The sequence below is a fragment of the Acanthochromis polyacanthus genome, chromosome 9, assembly GCF_021347895.1.
Source record: "Acanthochromis polyacanthus isolate Apoly-LR-REF ecotype Palm Island chromosome 9, KAUST_Apoly_ChrSc, whole genome shotgun sequence".
In the NCBI taxonomy this organism is placed as follows: Eukaryota; Metazoa; Chordata; class Actinopteri; family Pomacentridae; genus Acanthochromis; species Acanthochromis polyacanthus.
This window is the reverse complement of record NC_067121.1, coordinates 30,028,106-30,056,027: the sequence shown is the minus strand read 5'-3', so window position 1 is coordinate 30,056,027 and position 27,922 is coordinate 30,028,106. Positions and strand designations below refer to the sequence as shown.

Here is a 27,922-nt window from a genome sequence, read left to right as displayed (position 1 = left end):
ACCAAACCTTTGACTGGTGCTGTATGTTTAGAAGTGCAGGCTAATTTTTTTAGGATAAAGTGTCAGTTGGTCTATGAGGTCCAGGAACTGTTGTCCCAAAAGAAATGCCAGGAAGTCCTTTGCTGACGATGTTGTATTAAAAGCATTTTATTGAAAAGACTGTATTTACATCAGAACCAAAATCACAGTCAATGGTGACCATAGAATACAATTACAATATTGCTCCCATCACCATTATTTTGCAACAGTTCTTCAATCTACAAGGCATCGTTCCTTTATTGACGGCAGGGCCACGTGGAGCTAAATGGGGCCAGTGCAAAAAAAAAAAAAGTATTTTAACAGGCTGCCACAATCTTGTGTGGGGTAGTATAATTGCAAGTAGTAACACTTGCAATTATAACTCAATCCAGGGACTTAATGCTAACGACCCTGACACTTATTGGCTTCTTTTTAAATCTATTTGGAGAAGCAAACTTAATAACCGCTTTGAAATGGAGCCTATTAATAGAGGTGATTCTCAAACAAATGCAAATACAATTGACATATTCTGTTGTCATTTTCAGAATGAAATAAATAAAAAAGATTAGATGTAAATGACTTGAACCTCTTTAAAGACTGACAGAAGCACTTCTGATGTTTGGGGTTTGATGTTTTCTTTGCACATACACCGAATCTAGACAAACACTGCATATCCCAGCACCCCATACACTGAACTGCAAAACTGCAACATTTTTGGAATGTATTTTAGGAAAATATTAATACTGTGAGACATACCACATTCCAAGTTCAAACAACATGTCTTTCGCTGATGCCCCCAGCTCTCTCTTTAGGAACAATTTCAATAATTTTCCAAACAAGTATTAATATAAAATATTTTTTTCTACATACAGAAATACAGATACAGATTTTTAGTGATAAACAACTCAAAATATTTTTTTAAAAGTATAATACAGTTTATGACAATTATTAGCCATGCCATGAAATTTAAGTTTCTTTGTTTTTTTAATTCCCAAGTGCTGTTAAACACATCAAGGAATTTCTATCTCAGCTTTCCCAAACATCCTAGTTTTATTTTAGATGCTTACTTTATTTTATTTTGCACACAGAAACAAAATTATTCAACAAAAACCAAAAACTACCAGGGTCAAAATTATTATCCCCCTTAAGAATTTACCTTTTTCCTGAGCCAAACCACAAACCGCTGTTGTGCAATCATGTGTTTTAAATTTGTAATGCTCACAGCTTGTAATCAATCAATCAGTCAATCAATCAAGTTAAAACTGGGGTTGTCCTACACTCTACACACAATATAAAAACTTAAGGATTTGAGCTATTACTTGAGAAAGCATCATGCCAAAAACAAAAAGAGAAAAAGAATTGCTGATGCTTACAAAGCAGGAGAAGGGTCTACAAAGTTATCACAGCATTTCCAAGTGTCCAGAAGTAGAGTGAGAAGTCTTAAGAAATTCAGAGAGAGCCACATAGCACAGAACAAGTCTGGCAGAGGGAGGAAGCCAAAGATTTCAAAGACTCTGGAAAGAAAACCTGTGAGAGATGTGTCTAAAGATGCTAGAACAACCACCAAAACACGGGTTAATGACTTAGAGAAGTCAGGAATTGTAGCGTCAAAGAAGACGTCACTAGAGCCCAGCACAGAAATGGACTGAACCCGAACCCTCCACTTCCACAGAAGAGAAACCTTCTAGCCAGACTGAAGTCTCCGGAGGACAACCTGGAGAAAGATTATGAAGACTGGAAGCGTGTCCTTCAGATGAGACCAAACTAGAGCTCTCTGGTCGTAGAGATGCTGCTTCTGTTTGGAGAAAGAAAGGAGAGGCGTAGAACCCAAAGAACACCGTCCCCACAGTTAAACATGGTGGTAGCAGTATCATGCTGTTGGATGCTTCAGTGTGTCTGGAACTGGGAATCTGGTCAAAGTTTAAGGAATCATGAAGAAAGATGGATATATGAAGATTTAGAAAGAAAACCTCCAGCAGTCAACTGCTGAACTGGGTCTGGGTCTTCCAACACGACAACGACCCAAAACTTACGTTGCTCCTGGTGAAGATCTACCTCCAGAAGACCAAAGTGAACGTGACTGACTGGCCTGCACAAAGCCCTGACTGGGATCCCATTGAAAATCTGTGGGGTCAACTGAAGACCAATGTCCATGCCAGAAGACCATCAAATCTGGAGGATTCTGAGAGATTTGTCAAAGAAGAACGGGCTGGGATTCCTCAGGAGATGTCAGAGACTCGTTACAAACTACAACAGATGACTGGAAGCTGTTATCCAGCAAAAATTATGCACAACTGACTGTTAGCATCAAGGGGGATAATAATGACCCTGGTAGTTTTTGGTTTTTATTAAATAATCTTGTTTCTGTGTGCAAAATAAAATATTGTAAGCTCCAAAATAAAAGTAGGATATCTGGGAAAGCTGTGTTAAAAAATTCCTTGATTTGTTTAATAGTGCTTGAGAATTTAAAAATAAATCCTTAAATTTCATAGTGGGCCTCATAATTTGGTCTTCAACTCTACTTGTGATTTCTAGAGATTTCTTTCTATGGTGCAAAAATGCAACACTGGGCTTTAATGGATGCTGCTTGTTTACACGGAAGGATCCATTACTAGGTCATGAGTAAATTAATCAATTGTGCCATCTATGGCAATATACAGTATCTGTACTGTATACCATAGCCTATGGGGTTAAGTTTAAAAGTTTACCCAATTAATTTAGTATAGGATTAACAGTATATTAGCAGGTACATACATCAACTGCAGTGCGATGCTCGTTTGTGCTTCACAGTTCAAAAAAACTGCTGCCTTCAGTTTCACATATAAGGAGACACAGAGGAGAATGAAATCTACCAGTTAAGAGTCCTCAGACACCAGAAATCATTATAATGTTCGAGCAATTCCAATATGTAAATATAAAAATAGTGGAGGACTGATTTAATACAATTCCACTTTTGCAAGTTCAAAAAAATAAAATAAAGTTGTAATAAGATAATTTTCTTACAGCTTTTCTGTTGTGTGGTGGTGTATTCTAACAGGGATTGCAATTAGAGCTTTGACTTTTTAAATTAGTTTGCATTTTATTGTGCCGTATTCAACAATTTCATATCAATACAATTCATTTCAAGATACATATATTGATACAATTGAATCATCGATGCCTGGTCATCTGTGGATTTTGTTAAAAATTAAGTTGTAATATTTGCATACACTAAGAGGCGTTTGCAATTTTGTAACATTTTCACGAAATCCTGAAAAATTCAAACAATGATAAAGTATCATTGTTTTCTTGATGAGAGGCTGAAAACTGTTTAAAAAGGAAAAGAAATTGCATTAATATCATCAATGGGTTTCAGCGGGTTAAATCTTGCAGTACGCAAAGGTCACATTTAATATAACTCAATAATCAAATAAAACTGTGAGAAATATATAATCCATTATAATAATTAAACATCAGACCCAACTTCAACAGAATTTAACTTTGAAATTCTTTGTCAAATTTTCACTATTTTATTGTTCCATCCTGCTTGCAGAAAATCTTGTTACCATAGCAATGAAATCTTTCTCAGTCTCATGTTTGTTATAGTATTGTTCTGTGCTGTAAAGTTATTATACAGGTCATGTGTAGCATGTGGTGTTTCATATTTTTTCGCAAAGAAGAAAAATCCCATCAAATTGTCCTGTCGTGTTGATAGGACTTTTGGCTCAGACTCCATGCATTTCATTGTGGGACATGTCCATTAAATGAGTGATAACATATATTTAGCTGTGAGTATGCAAGGGCTATCATATCAAAATGCAAACTAGAGACATAGCAAGTTAAAAATACCAAAAAGAATTGGTCACCTCGGGTGATACCGATATCTGAAATTTTAGGTCCTGGCCCAAGGACTAATAGGGTATAACCTTGCCAGCAAGTTGATTTCTCGCGATATTTGTGAGTTCACAAATCTCTCAAGAAACCATCTTGCACCGCTCCCCGCATTCACTGTTCGTACAGAGCCAAGTTGGCACGGGCCAATCACGCAGCAGTATTCGTGTGTGGGGCGGGATATTCGGGTGTGAAGACGACACCAAGCGCCAGTAGATCAAAACAAACATGGCAACGGAGGACAACGATCGTGTAGATGCTGCTATTAAGTCAGTTTTAGCTGAATCTCCTATTGCTTCTTTGAAGGAAGAACAACGAGAGGCGCTTTGCGCATTTCTGGATGGTAAAGATGTTTGTGCTTTTTTACCTACGGGTTTTGGTAAGAGTTTAATCTACCAGTTAGCCTGCAGCCGAAATGCATTGTGGGTAATGTAGGCACCAGGTTAAGACAACATCTCTGTTTGTTGTGCATTGATTTTGGTTGAGCTATGTTTTTATCTGTGCATTAGAAAGCTGATAGTAATAAAGAAGTGCAATGCTAAATAATAAAATTACAGTTACATCCATTTATGCTGAAAAAAGATGATATCTGTGTTCATTATTATATGAATTCAATGGTTTTAATTATTCTTATGTAAGCAGTAAAATAAGTACATCTCTGACGTTTATAACAAACCAAGCTGTTCTAAAATCGGTTGAAAATTGAGCAATCTACAGTGATTTTAAAATCCATGCTCCATTGACTTTAATGTTATGAGTGATCGAGCAGCCCTGTCCCAAGATGGCCGCCATGTGGCGACGTCGCTCCCCATAGGCTGACAGCACGCGAGGTGCAACCCATAGATACGACGCGCCGTTGTTCGCGGCTGCTTTCATTGACAATCCCGTCCACCAATCAGGTTACGAACAGCTTAGCATTATCCAATCACAAAGCACATTGTTGAGATATGGGCGGAGCTCAGAAATTACAAACGGCTCAGGCTACATTTCCTCTCACTGCAGCTACTGTGGGTAAACCGTCAAGATTTTTTTGAAGTATACTTCGTGTTTTACAACACCAAGACAACAAAATTAGCCTACTTAAATACATAAACGTTGTCTTTTGTTTGTTTGGTCGCTTTTGCTGCATAAACAAAGATAATATTAACTAGCTAGCCACCTGTTGATGCTGCGAGCATCTTTGTTTACATTTAGCGAACGTAGCTATGCTAGCTTGTTTGCTGATTTCTGCTATAAAACATGTAAATATGACACAGCTATGTGATAGTTGGCTAATTATATGTTTTATATACATTGTCAGCTGTTCGCACAAGCTGCAAATGTTACTTGGGCGAGTCGCTGATTAGCTGGAGATCGATATTGACTGGTTGCTATGATGCCTGTGGACGAAGAGCGATTAACTAAAATCCAATCAGTTTAAAGAATCTACTTCGATCAACGGAGCTCAACCTGCAAAGAGTGGCACAAAAGTAAAGTGAGCATATTGCATATTTTGTCAATACAAGCATTTCTATGACAGTGTTTCTCATTTCAGTTGATATTTAGTTTTCAAATTTACTCACTCTTCTGAATGCCAGCTCGTAGAAACTTAATACATAAAGCAGTTTTTAGCAAACATACAGTTGTTTTTCTTAAAACATCAAACACCTGCAGCCTCATTCACTTTTGTTTGTTTCTTAAATGACATTTAAAGTGACAGTAGAAAATGAATTCCAGCATGCTGCTGCAGTATTAGAGGCAGAGTAAACAGAGTAAATTAGCCAGCTGCTAATAAAATTTATTTCTCCCTATATTGATGCGCATTGCTATAAATATGTGTGCAGGAGCATGTTTTTGTTACAGTTGCACAAGTAACACAAACTAACATAACAAAGATAAATTATACATGGATTGTATTCATTTTAAACATAAGATAAATGCATGCAAAATTGTTTTAATTGCAACTCTGTCCTAGAAGAGAAGAATCTTTTCTGTCATACGGTGGATTTGATTTGCATTTCTTAACATCTACTAGAGTGCAGAAGTTGTGATTAGCCTGAATAGATTTATTTTGCATGTGTGTTTTCTTTAAAATTCTAATCAGATCTGATTCACTTATATTTGACTCCTGTGTATTTCATTTTTGATTTCCTCCCAGTCTTCACTGGTTCCTTTTACATTCAGTCTGAGGGTCATGATGATGGATGTATTCAGCAGAGTCCAGATTCTCTGATTCGACAAGCTCTTCGTACTTCAGATGATTTCTCTGTCACAGTCAAGCTGTGTTACACATTGGAGGCCTCTCAGTGGTACAACTGAGTTAGCAGTGTCAGTCCACTGTACTCCAGCTGTAAGGTTAGAAACAAATACTTGTAAATAAAGCATTCACAAATGGGCATTGATATAGACTATATAATGTTTGTTTTCTGTACTATTGATAGATACATAGACAAATTAAACCACTTTTATTTGCTGCCAGATTCAATTTAGTTTTATTTATATTTTGTGTAATTGTATAAGTAGTAAGTTTAAGATATTTTAATGTTATACAGTAATGTGGTCTGTGAAACAGTTTGTGTTTAAAAGGAAATCTGTAAATGTAATGTTGTTAATAAGATGTTTGGTAATTAACAGGGCTAGTGTAACATCATAACTAAAAGGTAAAGGACTGAACCTCTTCATATCTCGTACATAACCAAATGAATCTCATTCACATCTGTGTTCTTTCCTTCCATGCAGTCTGCTTCATTGAAGTCCACTCCTTAGAGATGGAGTCTGTGTCTGCGAGGAAGAAGGGGGGCTGTGTACGACAGGAGAACTGTCTCACCTTCCAGGATGAGCAGCTCATCAGTGACTTAGATGCTGTGCAGTATGAGCTGGCTACCTCCATGTCTCAGGTATGACACTCATCCCTGCACAGATGATTTGTGTGAAGAAAGGTGCTGCAGTCTTAAAATACTGTCTTGCTGAAGAGTATAGTGTGAAATCAGGGTTTTGTTCAGACATCAGAAGAAGAGAATGCTTTAATGTCTTCCTTTGAAATGTCAAAATACAACAATTAAATAATAATTATCAAAAAATCTGTCTGGAAGTCTTTTGGATCTACGTGCTGTGTGTGTGTTTTCTTTTACAGGTTCGCCTCAGAGGCCCTAGGATTGGGATTAACAGTAATGTGGCTGCCATGAGTGAACAGATTCGCCAGCTTGAAGCAGAACTGGAAGTTCAGGCCAAAGAACTAAAGTAACCTTATTACCTCAGCCTGTACTTTTTTAGATGGCTGTTGCATGGCTATTTATATGCAATGAATTTGTGTTAAGATTGTGTAATGCTCTGTAAAGTTCAGTCATTCCTTCATAAAGCTAGAATTGGTTACAGACTTTTGGTGTAAATTCTGTTGTTTGCAGTCTTACTAGGACTGTTTTTAATGATGTACGTTTTCAGTGGTGACGTTTTCCATGACCCTCGGTGCCATGCCATGTCTCCAAACAGTCGTGGTGAGAGAGTGTGCGTGTGTGTGTGTGTGTGTGTAGATATATATGTACATAACCAGGGTGGGAAGCACTTTCGCCTTGCAGCAAGAAGATCCCCGGTTCAAATCCCGGCCTGGGATCTTTCTGCATGGAGTTTGAATGTTCTCCCTGTGCATGCGTGGGTTTTCTCCAGGCACTCTGGCTTCCTCCCACAGTCCAAAAACATGCTGAGGTTAATTGATGACTCTAAATTGCCCGTAGGTGTGAATGTGAGTGTGATTGTTTGTCTGTATATGTAGCCCTGTGACAGACTGGCGACCTGTCCAGGGTGTCCCCTGCCTTCGCCCGAGTCAGCTGGGATAGGCTCCAGCACCCCCACGACCCTAATGAGGATAAAGCGGTGTATAGAGGATGGATGGATTGATGGACTCAGGGTGGGAGGGAAAGATTTTCTTGTTTTTATTTCAATGTTTTTCAATGTTTTAATGTTGTGAAGCACTTTGTGGTGCGATTTCATCGGATGAAAAGTGCTATACAAATAAAGATTGATTGACTTTTATTTTGAAACTACTACAGTGACCTCCAGCTGAAACCAAGTATTATTGTTGTAATAATGTGCTGCTGTCTGTGTTTTGCAGGGAAGCAGAGCTGAGGGCAGAGTGTTGTCAGGAAGCAGCAGATCACAGTGACATTGCAGTTGCAACACTTACTGAAGAGCTGAGCTCGCTCAAAGAGGAGCTGGAGAACAAGATGGCGCTAGGGAAACGGTGATGCCCTCATCTGAGCTTCTGCACTTGATTTGAATTCATTAGAGTGCAGTTTACACTATTATTTGAATTAATCTGGTACAATAGCCTTTGATTGAGGTTGTTTAGCATTGTAATTAAACATTTTTAATTGAATAAAATTAAGAGATTAACTTGAAGATCAGATGCCCTCATTCAGATATCCTTTGTCTAACTGACTTTCATTAAAGATGGAGGATTAGGATTCATTCACAACATTTTGCTAATGTATGTTCCAAACTATCCATTGCAGGGCTGAACAACAAAGGAACCAAGCACTTCAAAATGCAGAGCAACTCAAAGAAGCTTTCAAAGATTATAAGGCTGCCATTTCCATTAAGCTTAATAAGGTACTTAAAAAAATTCTTATTTCACTGGTAATCTAATTTTTGCTTATATGGATTCCGAAAATGTGTTTTTATTTGTGTTTTTAGGTGATGGAGAGCGAGAGCAAACTAAAAGAGAGTCTTATTGAGTGTGACAGAGAAAAAGAAGAGCTGGAAATAAAGTTTACTGTTTTGGAGAGAGAGAAGTCTGAACAGAGCCAAACAATAAGGTACTCACATGATTGTCTCATTTCCCTGCATTGTTACATGAGTTCCTTAATATTTGTATGCAGAAATAGAAAAAAAGGATGATTTCTTATTATCATCTTGTTTACCACTTTGTATTTCGAAATCTTTCAAAAGAAATTACTTTGATTTGTTGGACACTTATTTAATCAGCATCGTTTGTCCGTGTCTGTCTCCCAGCCAGCTGAAGGAGGAGTTGAAGCAGGCCAAGGCTGCAGCTGCTGGCCTTCAAACCCAAACTGATGAGGCCGAACGCAAGGCCTCACATCTGGAGCGGCAGCTTGTGGAACGAGGTACAGAGTGCAGGGAGATGGCTGTTCTGCGGCGGGAGCTGGAAGAGCTGCGGACTCTGAGCCACAGTCAAGAGCAGAGAGTGGCCCAGAGCCAAAGGGAGGCTCAGCAGAGCCAGACAGAGCTGGCCGGCCTGGAGGCCATAGTGGCCCTGCTGCATCTGCGAGAGGTGGAGAGACGTATATGCATATATATGTGTCATTTTTCAGATGCCATGTTATTTAATCTTCATAATGTTTGAGCCAAAGTGTTGTTACATCATCGGTTTATTTGCTTCCTTGGTCTTGCTTTGGAGCTACAGCAACTGTCCGAAACAAATCAGTTTATTTATCACCGATGTTATGTGGGGGATGATGTCCTTCGTGGTAAATGTCATGTTTTTCATTTAAGGGTGTCATGGGTCCAATCTGTGCCAGTCCTTGCATGTTGCCCCAAGTGGATTATTCAGGAACTGCACACCTGCTGAAACTAAAGCCAGGTGAGCTGAAAAACCTCATGAATGCATCATTATATCATGTGATATCTGTGTCTATGAACAGGTGTTGTGAAAACTTGGGCTTGAAAAATTACTCTGAGAAGAGACGTTATTAAGATCTTTTATTTTTAAAACTTCTGAGTTTGTGGTCTCTGCTGGGAGAAGTATCTGATAGTGTATTTATAATACTGAGGAAGTCTCCAGAGTTTGTCTCCTCTGGATCTTTCTACCAATTAGAATCCTCCATCTATGATTATTGATTTATTTTAGTATCTAGTAGATTAATGGAGCTCAACCTGCAAAAAGTAGCACAAACATTAAGGTGTCATTTTCTACTTGCTATGCTTCTGTTGAACTTACTTTACATCTTAGAAATAAGTTTAAACAGTGTGACAATTTAGAAGTGGCTGCCTGCAGGAGCTCCAGCCACATGCTTTTGAGTTCTCTAGTTGTGGTTTGTTGTGCCCCTTTTTGGGATTGGTTGGGTGCAATAAAGTAATTTTTAGTCACCATGCTGTGTTTGTCTCCCTGTTTTGTTTCAGCCTTTGAGCCAAGTTGTAACAAGTGCCACAGGCAGTTTTTATTTACAATTACAGTTCTGATTATCTCAAGATGCTTTACAGAACCCACGTGCCTGAACATACTTTACCTTAATATAAAATATGAAAAACAGAAGCGTTCCAGTACTTTCTTTCCCCATCTCTGTATCTTTGCAGGTGAAGGCTACCAGCAGCTGCTGCGAGTGCTGCAGTCGATAGAAGCTGAGCGGAAGAAACAGAGCAGCCTGACCGAGCGGCTTCAGGAGCGTCTGAGCCGAGCACAGGAGGAGATCAGCTCCCTGCAGAGCTCCATGGCCCAGAGAGCCTCCCACTACCAGAACCTCCACACAGAGCTTCTGGACAAAGTCAGCCATGCTGCTGACACAGAGAAAGAGGCAATGCGCTTTTCTCACATCACTTTGTTACTTTCTTTATTCCTATTTTCTTATATTCCTATTTTAAACTTTACACTGAAGTCTATTCAAAGGAATATTAAATATGTTTTGTCCAACACATAGAATAGTGTTTTAATCAACCAGCCAAATGTGACTGATTTAAAAAAAAAAATAGGAAAAAACATGCAGTATTTTCAGCCTTAGAAACTAACATCATTCACACACAGCAATGAGCACATGCACAGTCCGTTTTCTAAAGAACTTTTGGGAATAAAACTTTTTTCCCTAAATTTGAGCGGTTCGTGAGTCTTACAGGTTATCTGCCATTCTGACTGGCTTTTTCTCTGTGTTTCGTTTTAGTTAAAAAGAAAAAGTGCACGAGTCGCTGCCTTGGAGAAACAGCTACAGGAGAAAACTTCCGCTTACGGTCAGGCTGCCCTGAAGAACACTGAGCTGGAAGATCAGCTGCTGGTAAAACACACACACACACATGTTTAAAAAGTGAATGTTTATGTTGTCATGGTTCTTATTTTTCCATAATGACTTCATCAAACCACTGCAAAGAGTAAGAGGGAAGTTGTAGTCTGGTTGTTCTTTCTAATTACAGGAAAAGACCAGCTCTCTGCAGCATTACCAGACACTGATGACCAAAAAGCAAAGAGAGTACCAGCAGTCTTTGGAAAAGTGTAAACAAACGCAAGCTCATCAGTTCACGGAGCAACAACAAAGAATAGAAATGGTGATCAATAAGTTTGTTTTCCTCGATTTCGCCTGTTACTGTTGAGTTATTCCTAAATATATATTTAACCACTAATAGTAACATAGGATTTAAGTTTTTTAAATATGCTGTTACAGCATGCTAATGAAGGGCATACAGAGAATTTGTGCCTTAAGTGAGTAAAACACGGGCTGTGATCATGTATTTAAAACAGCAAGCTGTCGTAATAATATTTTCTGCCGTCTGCAGTTGCAGTTGTCTGTGGAAGAGGCTCAGTCTCAGGTGTTTCTGATGCAGCAGGAGTTGAATTCACTCCAGACGGATCGTGATGAAGCTCAGAAAGCAGCTCTAGTACTGCAGACATCTTTAGACCAGCTCACACAGGTCAGAACACTGCTACTGGAAGACCGCAAGTGCATTATTTTATCTGTTTATGGATGGAAAATTTAAAGCCATTCTCTAGACATTACTTTAACCCCTCAAGAGCTTAAATATTTAAAGTTTTTTTCTTTTTTCCCTCAATGAAAATAATCCTTTCCTGTCTTAAAATGGCTTTGAAATAACTCTAAACGGTTGCTTGTGCTAGAGCCAAGAACCGATTCTAAAGAAAAATAATGATGAGAGCTTCACTTTGCAAGTGGACTTATTTGATTCCTTAGGTCTGCTATGTATGAATTCCTGAAAATCTGAGTCTGTTATAGATAGATGTCAGTTTTTTTATTTTTTACCCTGGAAATTCCCACCTGTGGTGCTGTAGATGAGGAGAAGAAAGACACTGAGTCATGGCCTTCGGGAGTAGACATAAATGTTGCATCCTTTAGATTTTCTTGGAAAATGAAGTTGTATTTTAATTTATTACCCTGGTTTAAGCAAACATGTCTTTTTCTACACAGTATTTTGTTCACACTTACTTTTACACAGCACTTCTTATACTTGTAGCATTTTTTTCATATTCTCAGATTTAAATTTGTATATTTAATCTTTTACTGTTTGTTGTTGCTAGGTACTGCTCTCTGTACACCACGTCAGATTCCCTGATTTTGATTCTGAAAATTCATCCGAATACCTTTACAAAGAAATCAGCCAACAATCAGTAGTAGGCAACTGGGATGCTGTAGAACATCAAGTTTATGTTTTATTATGGTCCATTTCCACATTGGTAATCAAAAAATCATACAAAAAGCTTTGCATTCTTACTCACTGCATCTTTTTTATTTTATTTCAGGAAAAGCAGGCTGAAGACAGACACAATGAGGAGTTGCTGCAGAGTTTCAAAGAGCAGGCAGCTCAGTCGGCCGCCAAGGTTTGTACAAGGAACTGGTAACAAAATAGAAGTACGAGTAGACTTAACTGCGCAAAAGCAGCTACACACACAAACACACAGCTACAGTAAGTCATGAATCCCAGCACAAGTACTCCTACTGTCACTAAAGCCAGTAAATATACACCGTTCACCAACAGTGATTTCTGTTTATACTACAGGTGTATGAACTGCAGTTGTCGCTGTCGGCGTGTAGAGACGAGCTGAACTTATACCTGCAGAAGATGGAGGAGGTGAAGAAGAACTGTGAGAGTGAGCTGCAGAAGAGCAATGAAAAGGTACACACCTTTATGTTTGACCTCCTGTTCCTCATGCAATGCTCACTTCTTGGGCATATCTTCACCTCTGTTCCCTCCTCCTCAGGTGTCGTCTCTGCAGGAGAAGCTCCACAGCAGCAGTCTGGCGTGTCAGAGCTCCAGTGAGCAGAACCTGCAGCTGCAAGTTTCTCTCCAGCAGCAGCAAACGATGCTAACCGAGAGCACTGCTCGAGTTTCTGAGCTGGAGGAGAGCCAGAGTCAACTACAGAGACAGGCGAGTTAGAGACGGAGAGCACTTTCACACAAACCTGGTACACATTGAGTACTTAACAAAGAGTTTTTCAGAAAAGTGACACTAACTAGTAAACATTTTGATTGTTTATATTTCAGCTTGATTGTCTTTTACAGTTAATTACTAATTCACCAAATAAACAAAAAATAATCTGCAGTTATCTGAATAGGATCGTTTTAAAACTACAAATGCCAAACATCGCCTCGTTCTAGTTTTCTGAAATTGCTTTCTGTGATTGTAAACAGCAAGGATTTGGACATTGTTGTTTTTTTCTTCCATTTTCTGCCAGTTGTATGTATTGATTAGTTCTTAGACGATGTGTCTGTGAGATTTTTTTTAGGACTATCCAAAATGTATTAATTTATATTTTCTTTACTTTCAAGACAATCAAGTTAGGTTCACTGGCTGTAGGAAATAACGGCTGCCTTGGATTTACCTAATTCTGATGATATAATGATATACAAACCAAAGATGATATATCTTTAGATCACACTAAAAGCCCCTCTACAGCCAGGTTTACATTTGATTTGCTTTTGCACTGTTTTTGGACAATTAGTGTTTGGTCTGATTAGATATCTTGACTCCTAATTTATACATAAATTCCAGGACACAGAGCTGTTTTTTAACCGTCATTATTTACTTTTGTCAAGCAGTCTATCAAAAGTGAACAGAAAACCATATCAGAAGGATTTTCATGTCCTTATGTTGGACTAAAGGTCTAAAAAAAATCTAAAAATTAGTGCTTGAGCTCAAAAAGACCTAAAAACATCCATCCATCCATCCATTCTCTATAGACCGCTTTATCCTCACTAGGGTCACGGGGGGTGCTGAAGCCTATCCCAGCTGACTCGGGCGAAGGCAGGGGACACCCTGGACAGGTCACCTAAAAATATACTACCCAAAATAATAGCAATGCTGTACATTATTTGAAAGCTGGATCCATGCAGAACTGAGAAAGGCTGGCCCGAAACCAGACAGAAGTAACCTAATTGAAAGCTTTTTTGTCTTACCTGATGTAACATTAGTATCCCTCTCCTTTGTTCCTGACTGTGACTCGTGTAATTCATCCTCCTAGTAAAAAAAAAAAAAAAAAAAAAAAGGTAAAACACATCTAGATTTTCGATTATTCTTCTCTTGCTGATTGAAACAGCACAACTAATCCACTCATTATTTCAGCTTTAAAGTCCACCTGCTGTCCCAGTGACAGATGACGGATACGACTTGTTTAAAATCACCTTTACACGTGTGGTGCATCTACCACCTTAAAGAAAACTTAGGATCCACTCAGGTATTACACATAATGTTTAACAGACTTGGAACCCAAATTATCATATAAAGAATGATTTCAAACCTGTTTTGGTCTGAGGGCAGGTCTCAGGCTCCATGGTTCAGGTAGACCTATGAAGACATCTATGCTGGACCGACAGTCTCACACCACTTCTTTTTTGGACTACATTAAATGTTGCAGCTTTAGTATGGAGAATTTCCACATTTTACTATATATATATAGCCTAGCCACGCTAGACCCATGTTTCTGAAGGCACAAGGGTCTAGGGCCGCTCGACAGGGAGGGAGGCGGGCTAAAAGGTTGTCTTTCAAATCACTCTGCAGCAATTGGGTAGGTATACAACCAATCAGTGCAACGAATAGGCTGACGTAGTTCCGAGAGCACCGGCGGATTGTGGCTAAGTCCCATTAGCTTCCCAACCAGCGGAGCCAACTGGTATATTAAGGATTTGCCATATCCCGTCGGCATAAGTCCAAATACGTCTTTCTTCTCAATGAAACACTTCAGTGCCGTCCTTTGTTTATATTTCAAGTTGAATTTTAGCTTCAAATCTTTAAGGACTGTGGCCAAAGCCGAGTCGAAAGATAACTGTTTATTGTGCGCCGGTTGTTTCTGTCAGAATCGTCACGCCTCTGTCGTCACTTCGTTACGCCCGCCTTCTGACTCTACACTTCATGGTGATTGGTCCGGCCAGTTTTAGGAGAATCCAGCCTCGAGCCTTATGGAGGGTAACTAGACCCACCCTGGCAGAGAATTAAATTCGTTGCCGTGGGTTGTGTAGCGCGGCTAGGCTAATATATATATATATATATATATATATATATAAAATCAGGGTTTCTGCAGGGCATTATAAAGCATTAATAGTCATTAAGTTGATTTTGTGAAAATTACGGCTTTAAATTACATTATAAATCATTGAATTTGATTCTCAGTGGCATTAAAAATTCTTTCTGCAGTTTTCAAGAAAAATATTTGACAATAATAACATGTAATTATAGACTGCGATTCGTCAGATATGTGCATCCATGTAAACATGCTGAAAAATTGCGATAATTGTTCCAGCCGGTCAGGTACATTGGCCAAAAGCTGCATGTTTTTTAAAGTGATCGGCAGGCTGGACCAGGTGGAGGAGAGCTGGGAAATGGGGAAATGCAAATTCCAGAAAAAATGGCTAGAAAATGTGGAATTCAGAGAATGACTGCAGCCCGTGGGTGGTCAGGGGTGGTTTCGGGATTCAGGAACAGTGAAATGTGAAAAATCATCTTTTACAAAAAAACAAACCTGTATAGTTTGAGTTCAAGTTCGTGGCATTAAAATTGTTTTAGAAAGAATTAAATTTGACTGGCTGATTTCTGCAGAAACCCTGATAAATATATATAAACTCTGTGACGTCTAACTTTTTATGTATCAAAGCAAAATAAAGTAAATTTCAGCAATGACTTAAAAGAGAATCCACAGAACATCTAAAGCAGCTAATATCTAGAGTGAAAAATAAATATTTTTCTTCTTAGCAATGTTTGATCAGAAAACAGAAGCACATCTCGAGCTTTAGGAGTGCCAGTAAAAGTGCTTGTATCAGTCGTGTGGTACATGCAGACACTTTTTCTGATACGCCCTTCATCACTCACACACTTGTGGGGCAGCTGCACCATTGCTTGAGGGGAACAGTGGTTTGAGCTTGTGATTTCATTTGTAGGTCAGCACATTTTTATTGCTGCTTGGGCTTTTAGTCCTTCACGACAAACAGAACAAAATGTTCTCGTTCAGTGAGCAGAGAACAAGAACAGCAATGTGGAGCCTCTGTAGATGAAGGTCTGATGTGGGTAACAAACAAGAGATCTGATTGCCGTAGGGATGAAGTCATTCATGGTTTTTTGACTCATACCTTCTGGTCTGTACTGTGCAACAGCAACATATGCATTAAATGGATTTCAAAGTGAGTGCTGAGGTTGTGCTGTCTGTGTGCAGGTTTCCAGTCTGGAGCAGCAGCTGGAACGAACCCGGTTATCTCTGCAGGATGAAGTCAGGAACAGAGAGCAGGATGTTCAGCTGAAAGACAAGAACCTGCAGGAGGTGAACCAACAAAACGCACAACTCTCTGAGTCTGTCAGGTAAGAACACCTGCACAGGGACACTGACAAGGACATAAGATGCACAATTTGTTCAATCAGATTCATTTTATGTACTAGGACAATGATTTGTGACGTATCACTCTAAGACTTAGACTTTAGACTTCCACGTTTAGACTTTATTGTCCCTGTGGGGAAATTCTTTTCCACAGCACCATTCAGCTTGACATTGTTCAACATGTCAGTGTAGTTTTCACTCTGGACAGATCACCTTGGCTAGGCTTTTGCTTAGTCGTGCTCATTTGCATCTCAAGGTTCTGTATCTTTGTCCTGAGGGGAGGGGGGTGAGGTATGTGTTCAGTGGGTGTGTTATGTCCTGTTCTATTATGTTTGCAATTCATGTAATGTCCCTGTTCTTTAATTCTGTGAGGGTTGGTGTGGGAAGACTGATTATTTTGGAGACTGTGGTTGTAGGAGCAGATTTGGAATTATTGTAATTATAGTGGTGTCAGTACTCGCAATTGATTGTCAATTTTGCCTATAAAAGGTAGGAACCTTTGTGGCTAGGTAGAGTTTCCAGCCGGAAGGGACAAATCAGTTTTTGACCGCGGAATGCTGTATTTGGAATGCTGTACACGGAATGCCGAACTGTGAAAGACAACTTATGAATGGGAGCTTGTGCACTTTGGAGTTTTTTGGAAAGCCAATAAAGACACTGTGTGGAAGGCAAGTTAAAACGAGTTGGACATTCATTTATTAGTACGGTTATTAAGCGCGTCAATTACGTTTTTATGATTCCCGGTTGGGCGCTCTCAGTGGCTTAAAGCTTTGGCTTAGCCCCTTTAAGAGTGGTGGTTACGCATATGAGTTTGGTTTTGTTTGTAACAGTGAGCATGTTACAGAAGCAGGTGGAGCAGTACAGGATCATAGACTGGATGATGGTTTGATACAGCAACAGAAGGAGATGAGGGCAACATATAGTCCTTTCAGTTTATGGATGGCTGAGATTAAAAGCTTGTCATGTAACAGAATTGCTTAATATTACGTTCAATGACAGATGTCTGTAAATGACCTGAAAAACTATGCTTCCCCTAAACTTGTAGTCAAATGTGTATTTAGAGCTGTTTATTACAGTTTGTGTGGAGCTTTTGTTGCTTGTGTGTTCGGGATATTTTTACTAGTGCTCTGTTCTTCAATACAATGAAACTCCTTTGGGAAACAGTCTTGTGATTACACTGGATCCCGTTTGTCTTTAGGCGTGAAGCAGCCCTCCCCTTACCTCCCCCATGATACAGGAATGTGTGTATATAAGTGGGGATCTTACTTGTAATTTCACTCTGCAGGGCTGCTGGCTAGTTTCATTTCTGTGATTCTAAAAGCCGGATAGAAAATGTTGGACATGCTGGGTGTTTAAATGACCCGTGAAAAAGCTCTGTTTAGATTCTGCAACATTTCTGGTGGGTTTTTCTTCTCTATTACGCTAAGATGGGAGCCATGCTCACACTGAGGTAAGAAAATGTTTAGAAATGGTAGAGAATATGGCATGTACCCTGATTAATGCTGCCTAACATTTTTTCAGTATCCTGTCGTCTCTTTTTTCAAGCAGATTTTTTTCAGAACAGATTTGTTTGGCTCGTTTAATACTTGTAACTTCTGTTCAAACACACTGTGTATTGTTTATTTTAAGCATGTGTCGCTTTTGATCTTTGCCTGCTGCAGCCATCTCACATCAGAGATGAAAGAGTGTCGAGGGGAGCTGGTGTCTAAAGACTCAGAATTGGAGCGTCTGAGGAGGGACGTCGCCATCAAGACTTCTCAGATCAACAGCCTGGAAGAGAGTCTGCACCACACGAAGGGCCAACTTGTCAGCAAGAGTGACATGGGTAAGGCTTGTAATTTTGGCGTTACTTATATTTAACATTTTTTGGAGGTGACTCACTCTTTGACCTAGAACAGAACACACTGTGCTGATTTAGCTCTTAAGTTGGTTTTATAGTAACTTAACCCAGACTCTGAGGTGGAGCTGGGCTGCTTCGTGCTCTCCTTTACCGTCTGTCTTTGTCTCCTCTTTCCCCTCTCGCTCCTCCCAGTTATGGATCTTGAGGAAAAGCTCCACCGCTGTGAGGCGGATCGGCTCGGCTCTGTGCAGCGGGTCCAAATCCTGGAGGGCCAGCTGCAAACGGTGCGTGGAGAGTTGGCGGACACTCTGGAGCAACTGCAGGAACTCAGGGACATTCTGCAGAGAACCCAGACCATTTCAGATGAGCGGCAAGCCTCAGTGGAAAAACTGACTGTTCGGCTTAGGTGAGGCCCTCATGTGAAATATACTTCTGCACGCAGGGAACAAGTTTCAAATGGAAGGAAACCTCCTTGTACTGTGCTGTTCAGATAACATCCTCCACTGCGTCTGACTCATCTGTGTTTTCCACAGCATCCGCATTGTACATGTGTATCACAAGCACAACAACAGACACACAGTCATCGACCTTATTGTTGTTTCAGGTTCCCACTAAAAGTCTCATGCTTTGTCCCGACTACATGAATATCTTCATAATGTCATTGCTTTTTGTTCTTAAATTGAAACTGCTTCTTAAGTCTGGCCATTTCCTGGTCCAAAAGTTTTTTCAAATCCTAAAAGCAAACAATTAGTGAGGCACAATTGAGGGTTTAAAGAGTATAAGTTCTGTCAGCTCCTACAAATTAGTAGTGGCGGTCAGACATCTGTGAAAAAGAGAATTAATGGGTTTGGAGTAAGTAGTAAGCTAGTTGATATTTAAGGCTGAAGTATTCCTGAAAACACAAAATGCTGCTGTAATGTTGAACATAAGCAAAGATGAAAAACTAAATGTCTGTTAGCAGGTTGTGGAAAGTTAGTGAAGTGAACCTACATGTCATAATAATAATTGTCCCCCACCTACCCCAGCTATTGTAGCTACAACACTGGCAGTGTCTTCTAAGGTGTTGGGGTGAAAATGTTTTCAGTAAATGTGCGAATTGCAAGACACATCACTTGTGAAGGACCAGTCGGTAAAGAAGTCCCAAAAGTGGACAAAGTTGCAGCAAGGAGAGTTACCATGATACCATGTACGACACAAAGTTAGTGTTTAATTAATTTGTACTGATGTTGTTGCAAGGTGTGAATTATTCGCTTCCAGAATCCTAATCCTATGCTGAAACCTTGGTCGACCAGACAGTAATGAGTTAAATAGTTTACAACACAAGTGTTTTAAAGCTCAGCTGAAAGGTGTGGTTTAAACAGATGGCGCCAATAAAAGGCAGAAGAGTGATAGAATGACACTTGAACCCGGGTGTAATCAAATAGGAAGGGACAGAGAAACCTCAGCCAACACAAGTAGAGGCTTGAACCCAGAAACCGTGTAATCAGAAGCTCAACACGTGATGTCTTAACAAGCTGATATGACTTATGTGCATTTATTCTGACAATATTCTTTGTTCTTTAAGATTTAATACATGAATCTTTATTTATTGTCTTTATCAAAGGTGAGCTTGTTTAATGTGTCATTGAATTGATTAATTTACACGTATGCTTTGTCATGGGATATTTTCTGTTTAAAACATCGACACAGACAAAAACTGTGTACATTTAAATCACATATGTTGTGCAACACTCATGAATGAACAACAGAGATAAAACAGGATGCTGCATGTCGTTGGTCTCTTTATCATTGCTTAGATTCTCTTTAGTCTTATTGTGTTCCAGAGACAGTAAATGTCACATGCTGGTGACTTAAAGAATAGACATGCAGAGGATTTTTGCAGAATTTAGGCAGTTGTCATGATCCAGATCACAGTCAGCTCCTGTACATGTGAGAAAGACACTGAGATGTTAATTAGATTCTGATAACCGTCTTAGTAAGAGGATGTTTGTGTGATTTTACAGTGAGACCCAGAGGGAGCTGGAGGAGAGAACTCACGAGGTCTTAGACCTGGACAATGCACTGAAGGAAAGACAGGGGGAGCTCCAACAGAGAGCAAAGCTGGTACAACACCATCACATGATCTGTGTACATTTAATTTAATTTGCAGACTGTGTTTTACTGCCATGTCTCCTCTTTTTTTTTTTTGTCCTGTCGTCCTCAGCTCGGCCAGCTGGATGTGGCCATCAAAGAGCACAAGCAGGAGATGGACAGGAAGGTGGAGTCTCTGCAGCAGAGGCTGGAAGACAGAGCGAGCGAGCTGAGAGAGGCACAGAGGCAGTTCACAGACAGAAACATGAAGGTCAGGACTCCCAAAGAGCAACACGATGCAAGAAAATGTGGTTTATGTGTCGCTATGCCAGCTATAATAGATGTTTGAAAATGATTTTTGTGAACAGTTTTTTACTACAAGTTTTGGGGGGAAACCACAACTGTATTTGAGAAGGTAAAATTAAAAAATAGGAAGATAGAAAGAAGGGATTGACATCACATAATGATGTGTACTGAACAATAGAAATGTGAGTAATAAGCGTTGTGTTCTATGTGAAATATAACCTTTGGTTCGCTCAGTGTGAGGCTCCACTTGAAAAAACAACACAATAACCAACAGGTGGGAGTTCAGTCAAACTTACACTCATTTTTGTATTAGTCATTTCTGCACAGTTTGTTGTGCAACAAAATGGATTGTAGTGTTTTCATATTATGATTTAACAAACAATAAGTCATTATAATAAAACAGTTATCAATAATTATTCATAATTAAAAATCATTTTTGCTCCCACTGCGTGTACTTATCTATTACCTCACTGTCTGATCTGTGGAGATGTTCACAAAGTGTTTTGTCTCACCATTAGGAGTTTTCCTAGAAGCTTCTACCAAGTTTCACTTGCTGCCTGTAGTGATAGGATGTAGAAATAAATTCAAATTCACTAAATTAAAATTTTAAGTTGCATTTAATTAAACAATTTCAAATACATTTTTAACAAGTTATTAAATATTTTTTAAATGTTCACAAATGATTAAAGTATACAGTTTATTTTCAAAATATAATTTGATAAATTTTTATTGCATTTAAAACTGAATGTAAAATGTATTAAATCATATCCAATAAAGAAAATACATAAATAATTAACCAATGTTTTAAATACTTTTTAAAACCATGTTAACTATAATATTGACTTTTTTTGCCTTAATAATTTTTCTTCTGATGGAGTATCATTTAACACAGAATCCACACGTCGTACAATGATGACCATGAAATCTAACTTATTCAGTGCTTTACAAATTAAGGAGGATTCAGCTTTAGGATCAACACCCTCCTTATTTCTAAGAGTTTCTCCTAACTTACTAGTTAGGAACAAATGTTTGCGTTTTCATTTATTCTGTGTTGAAACTTCAAAGAATTTCAACAGTAATATAGTCTGCATGTTTTAAGAAATCTGGTGCAGAGCAGTTTATAGAATTGAAACAAGCAATTGAAATGAGATGTTACGATGTCGATAATCACACTGTACTGAAGTGAGCTCCTGTGTATGTTTGTGTTGATGGTTTTAGGAGTCACAGGAGTTCAACCAGCAGCTTCACGTTTATCAGCAGAAACTTCAGAAAGTCCAAGAAGAGCTTGAAGAAACTCAGAGTCACTGTGAGGCTCTGAGCAGAGAGCTGGACTCCACCAAACTGCTGACCAAAGAGACGGTAACGATCATGAAACCATTCTACACCCACCTAGGGCTAACACTATGACAGTCATGACACGGCATCTGATTTGAGTCAAGAAAAGAACCAAGACAAGATTTCAAAAGTATCGAGAGGTCACGCCGTTGGCAGAATTCATCAGAGGAGTTGAACATCTTAACTTTGCATCCCTGCTGTACTTTCACTGCCAGTAATTCGGTCGTGGTGTGTGTTACTGCAGGAGGCCCAGCTGTGTAGTGTGGAGGAGGAGCTGACTCTGAAGGAGGCAGACTGGCTGCAGTCGGAGGCCAGGCTGAACAGCATGGTGGCGTCTTTGGAGCGGGAGCTGGAGCTGGAGAGGGAGCAGCACAGCAAGGAGGTACAGTAGCTGCTGGAGCTTCATGACTGGTGTCCTCCATTAAATGTTCCAATTGGAAGTTCTGTTTAGACCACACCTTAAACTTTTAACTAGGGCTGTCGAAAGTACCGCGCTAATGTGGATTAATCCTTCATCATGATTAAAAATTGTAATGCAGTTAACCCATCTGCAGCACGGAATGACTCAGAATCCCTGAAACGTCTCTGGTAACGCATTTCAGGCAGTTTGTCCAAGTAGCCTTGCCGTTGTTTACGCCGCTGCACAAACACAAATGGGCAGTTGATCCGGTAGTGGCAGAACCAAGCAACTCCACATGGAATACGCAAAACAGCACGTTGGCCGTCCCAGTGAGAAATGTGAACGCTATACACATATATAGATGAGAAACATGATTAATTTTGATTGAAAATTAGTGATATTTAAACATGATTAATTGACATAATCCGCAACAACCCGGTGATTAATCTGATTAAAAATTTTAATCTTTTGACAGCACTACTTTAAATGTTATGCAGAAGAAAATCTCCAGCATCAGTGTGCATTTAAAGCAGGTTTTGCTGGATTGCGGGTTTGTTGATTAAGTTTTTTTTGTTTGTTTGTTTTATTTCATTCATTTGTAAAATAAAAAAATGTTTCATGTAAATACAAACAGTCACCAAACAAGAATGAAAGGGAGCAGAAAGAAGACAAGTCTTACTATGTCTGATGTGTCCTGCTCTGCTGTCTTGATGAAGCAACACCACTTCTGCTCAGAAGAATGTCTGTCCGTGTCTCTTGTGTCAGTGCGGTCTCTGTCTATGTAATGACGGAGTTCTCAGGCTCTGTGGTCGTCACTATTGTTCCTCATCATCCCTTTGTCTGTCTGATTTCATTTCCTTATTTTTAAAATTTCTTTTTGACTAATGTAAGCGATGCATCATGAGTTCCTTGTTTCTTCCTCATCTCTTTTCCCCACTGCTGAGAACATCTGAGTTCCTGCTTCTGATTTTGATGTTATTATTAACTTCTTTGAGCTCAGCAGATGAATCATAAGGAAGCTTTATATTCATGTGAATATAACGACACATCATCGATCAAGCAATCGCCACTGTGATGTTAAAATCCACACACCTGTAACTCGTTTTATCTCAGCTGGTGTTTTAATCTTGCCGGAAAACCGTTCGTGTATCAAAAATATTATTTATTTACATGAGAAATGTCAAAGAAAATTAAACTAGCTTCAACACAGGGCGAGCTTATTAACACAAAGCCGCTCCATAAGCAAAACGCCACACCTTTGATTTTAGCAGAACGCGAGACACCAGCACAGCCCACTAGCTGCTGATCCGGCCCACTGGCTACGATGATCACGGTGGCTTGGCTTTTACCCATCTCCACTGATTGTGAGGTAGCTGCAGGTGCACCTGGTCACTCCCACTGGGCATAATCTGTAAGAACGGGGAGAAAACAGAAAAAAAAAAACACACAACCGACCCTACCTACTCACATAAACACACACAAAGGAACGTACCACTCTCCTTGTAAAAAAGCTCCTCCATTTGTTTCCCTCCCAGCTGGAGTCTCTGCAGCAGACCCGAGGTCAGCTCCTCAAAGTGTCGGAGCAGATCTCCTCCTCCATGCGCTCTTCCCAGGAGCAGCTCACTGTTAAACTTCAGCAGAGCCAAATCCAGCTCTCGCAGGCCAAGGCCCACTGTGACCGGACCAAAGCCCAGCTGGACCAAACTAAGACTGAGCTGGATCGCACCCGGAACCAAAGCAGTCACCTCCAGACACAGTTAGACCAGAGCCAGGCTCAGCTCCTTCAGACTGAAGTCCAGCTGGAGCAGAGCAGAGTCCACAACAGCCGCTTACATGTCCAGCTGGAGCAGCTAACCGTGCAGTTAAATCAAACCCGGGTCCAGCTACACGCCTCTGAGAAGTCTGTGCAGACCTCCACTGACTCTCTGCTCATCAAGGTAGACTTTTTAGTGTTACTGAAATAAAAGCTGCTCACTGGAAGTTCTTTAGAATATTTAATCAAACTCTCTGTTCTCATTTTCCGTTAGGAGTCTGAGGTAACTCGTCTCCAAGCCAAAATCTCCAGTCTGGGACGAGCTGCTGACCGACAGAACCTCTTCAATCACGCGCTTTCTCTCCCTTCTCTGCACAAACTCACTCCAGAGCACTCTCCTCCTTCCTCCCCCAGTAAGCTCCAAACCACAGTTCACTCTCCCTCACGTATTCACTCAGTGCTCCTACGCTCCCCGACACACACACAAACCAGCTCATCACCTCCTGATCACATACACCTCCAGCCCGGGTCAGCCGTTCTGTCTGAGAGCAGCATCAGCTCCTCTCTGGACCTTCCTCTGAGCCTGAAGGCCACACTGAGGGAGGCTCTGAGCAGCAAACAGCCGTGGGAGTCCTGCTCACTTTCCAATTCCTCCTTCTCAGACACAGTGGACCACAGCTGGCAGGGCCTCTCTGCTACCGAGGCCTCAGCAGCGTCTGACCTCTCCTTCAACCCGCTCACTTACATGGTGGACAAACAAAACGTTGATATGGAGGCTACCTCGATGCAGGAGGAAGGAGACGAGCCTCTCAGTGAGTCCAGGAGGGATTCTGAGAGCACACTGGTGGGTCAGGAGGAGGAGGTGGACATGAGCTCACTGACGGGGATGCTGAGGTTTGTTAATCAGACGTTAGCCATGCAGGAGGATCCTTCTTTACGGAGCTCCACAAACCCGTCACAGACCTGACGCAGCCTCACACTCCAGGTAAAAACACTCATTTATTCAGATCAGATACTGATGATCTATGGAGGTTTTTCTATCTTATGACATCGTAAATAATACATCTTTGGATTTTGGATTGTCAGTCAACACATTGGGCTCTGGGAATTTTAGTATTCTTTTTTTCTAATATTTATTGACAAAATATTTTTAAAAAATTGCCCCACCAGATTCTGTAAAAGCGAAATCTCTGGTGCAGCCATGAAGCCATTAAGGGAAGCAAATCAAGAATGGAAGTATTGGATATTATAGTATGTGGAGACAACAATTGTTTTAAAGGGGAACTTCGTGTTTTTTTCAACCTGGGGTCTGTTTTCATGTCATTTCATACATGTGAGTGATGGAGAAATGTATTTTCGACACAGCTCCAGTATTTAGCCAGGCAGGCAGCTTAGCAGCTCAGCTAGAAGCTCGGCTAGCGAAAAGTATGGGGCAACTTGCCCCCCCCGCGTCAAAGTCCGCCCTAATGTGCTTTTTGCCCCACACTGACCGGCTCAGATAGCCTCAATGAGTGTCCCACAACATACTACAGATGAGAAGTGAATGAAAACCTCCACATTACCTGGCGATCGCTCTTTGTTGTGATCTGTATCCAAATCTCTCTAGAAAGCAAATCTCATTCCGAAATCGCGCGAGAGCTCGGTAATGTGGAGGTTTTCGTTCACTTCTCATCTCTAATATGTTGTGGGACACTCATTGAGACTATCTGAGCCGGTCAGTGTGGGGCAAAAAGCACGTTAGGGCGGACTTTGACGTGGGGGGGCCAGCTGCCCCATACTTTTCGCTAGCCGAGCTGCTAGCTGAGCTGCCTGCCTGGCTAAATACTGGAGCTATGTCGAAAATTAATTTCTCCATCACTCACATGTATGAAATGACAAATGAAAACAGACCCCAGGTTGAAAAAAACGAAGTTCCCCTTTAAGTGTTGTTGATAACATCTGTAGTTGATTCCAGGTGTTTTTCCTGAAAACAAAAGCATTTTTTTCTTCTTTATGACTTGTGGCAGTGTAACTTTACATTCAAAAAACTCAAAAGCGCTTTTGAGTTCTCTGACGGGAGCAAAAAATTCTCTGCTTGGAGTTCACAGACTCAAAACCCAGCTTTAAAAGAAAGCTCTTCAATTTCCTTCTCAAAATATTAGGGTAGCGTGCCATCCTGATACCAAGAGAGTGTGTTCAACAGTTCAGGGGCATAAAAAGACAATCCAGCCTTACTGGTTCTTTTATGGGACACATGAGGAGCATGAAATTATCTCTGATGTAGGGAGGAGCAGAGTTATTTAAAGCTTTATAAACAAATAAAAGCACTTTAAAATCAGTCTTACATGTTTATTTTTTCCTTTTAGGGGGACGTCAAGGAGCGTAGTGAAGAAGAGCTGTTTACATCGATGTGTGTCTGTTCATGTATCGTAGTCTCATATTTATTAAATCTGTCTTCTTGGTGTGTTTTTACCATCAAACTGTGATATTAAATGATCACATGAATGTAGCATTTTGTATTTCATGTTGTATTTTTTATATATTTGTACAGAGTTTTAAATAAGGTAAGCGAATTAAAGAGTTTTTTTTCAAGTTTTTCTGTGTTTTTAATTCTTTATCTATCGTGTTAACTCTTAGTTGCTCTCCAGAGGACCGTGAAACTCGGCTCTCAGTAGAACTGCTTCAGATGTTCCCAGGCTGCTGGGTTCTGTGGGGTCGTGTTACCAGAACAACTGGCTGTTTGCCGTCCAGCAGAGGAATTTTCTGGCTCAGAACTCTGAATCTAACACGGGCTCAGGCTGGGTAAATTGGATTTTGCATTCACGTGGTTACATAACGATAACACGAGAAATGTTTGGCTGTTCAGGATTAGTTTAGCTCCTTCTACACTTTTTACTCACCAGATTAGCTGCTAGTATGATTGTTTGTATGAGTTTAGCCATAGCTGTGTGAAAAGAATTCTGTTCTGTGTATGTTTTGTGCTGTATGTGGAACACTTTCCTGCTGTTAATTGCAGATTCTCAGTAATCATGTGTATCTGCACAAGACTGATTGTCTTTTTGAAGTTCTTATTAGCGTTTTCTCTTTGGGGAAAAAAGACTTTCCTTATCTTGTTTTGTCTCCTGACATCTTTTCAGATGCACAACAGATAAACAATCTTTTACAATACAACACATTGTTAAAGTTTTAAGCCATGTTTTGTGAACTTTTAGGCTTCTGATGCCTTACAAAAAACAGTGTGTAGTCAAGATCACATTTTAGTTGAGGGGATTTTTTTCCCTTTAAACTTCTCACATGGTGGCATTTCAGTAAATGTTTGCATGATTCAGTCTCACCAAAAATCAAAGATCAAACAAAGACCAAAAACTAAAAGAGACAGCTTTATGGATCAGAACTTTATTTCTTCTTTCATCTCATGTTATTGAGCTTCAAGTCTCTCAGATTTATCAACAGTCCCTGTTTGTGCAACTGCATTTAAGTAGTTCAACCTTCCAGCCACTACAACAGTAATTACTGATATTGTAATGACTTTACTTTGACCACGTTTTGCTGAAGTGCTTCAGTTTTGTGTGTAACTTACAGAACAAGTTTTTAGATATCTGTATTGTTGCTCTTTGCTTAGTAAAGGATGTAAATTTAGTTGCCTGAAGTCAGCACAAATACTGGAAACATGGACAAACAAAATCGGCCTTCTGGCACCTCTTCAGTGGTTTGGTGGTTGCCTGGCAACCTGACCATGACAAAAAGAGTCCAGGAAGTCAAAGCAGCCCGACAAGAAATAGTTCAGTACCGAACCTCCTGTTTAAACCACAAATAGTGGTTTATACGTTGCTTATTTGCAG

General features: G+C 40.0%; 1 protein-coding gene across 1 annotated transcript; it reads left to right on the top strand.

Annotated features, from left to right (window-relative positions):
* Positions 1-4,000: 4,000 nt before the first annotated feature.
* Positions 4,001-26,675, top strand: ccdc18 (coiled-coil domain containing 18). Its single transcript, XM_051953562.1, has 27 exons — positions 4,001-4,231; positions 5,189-5,362; positions 6,026-6,222; positions 6,607-6,764; positions 7,001-7,107; positions 7,976-8,104; positions 8,376-8,472; positions 8,557-8,678; positions 8,875-9,154; positions 9,376-9,463; positions 10,177-10,394; positions 10,755-10,865; positions 11,002-11,133; positions 11,362-11,496; positions 12,338-12,415; positions 12,595-12,711; positions 12,797-12,964; positions 16,239-16,381; positions 18,059-18,222; positions 18,430-18,643; positions 20,241-20,340; positions 20,441-20,578; positions 21,832-21,972; positions 22,193-22,330; positions 23,884-24,285; positions 24,376-25,086; positions 26,447-26,675. Exons 4-26 carry the CDS (start codon positions 6,636-6,638, stop codon positions 25,066-25,068), a joined length of 4,044 nt encoding a protein of 1,347 aa, XP_051809522.1. The 5' UTR covers positions 4,001-4,231; positions 5,189-5,362; positions 6,026-6,222; positions 6,607-6,635; the 3' UTR covers positions 25,069-25,086; positions 26,447-26,675.
* The last annotated feature ends 1,247 nt before the right edge of the window (positions 26,676-27,922 follow it).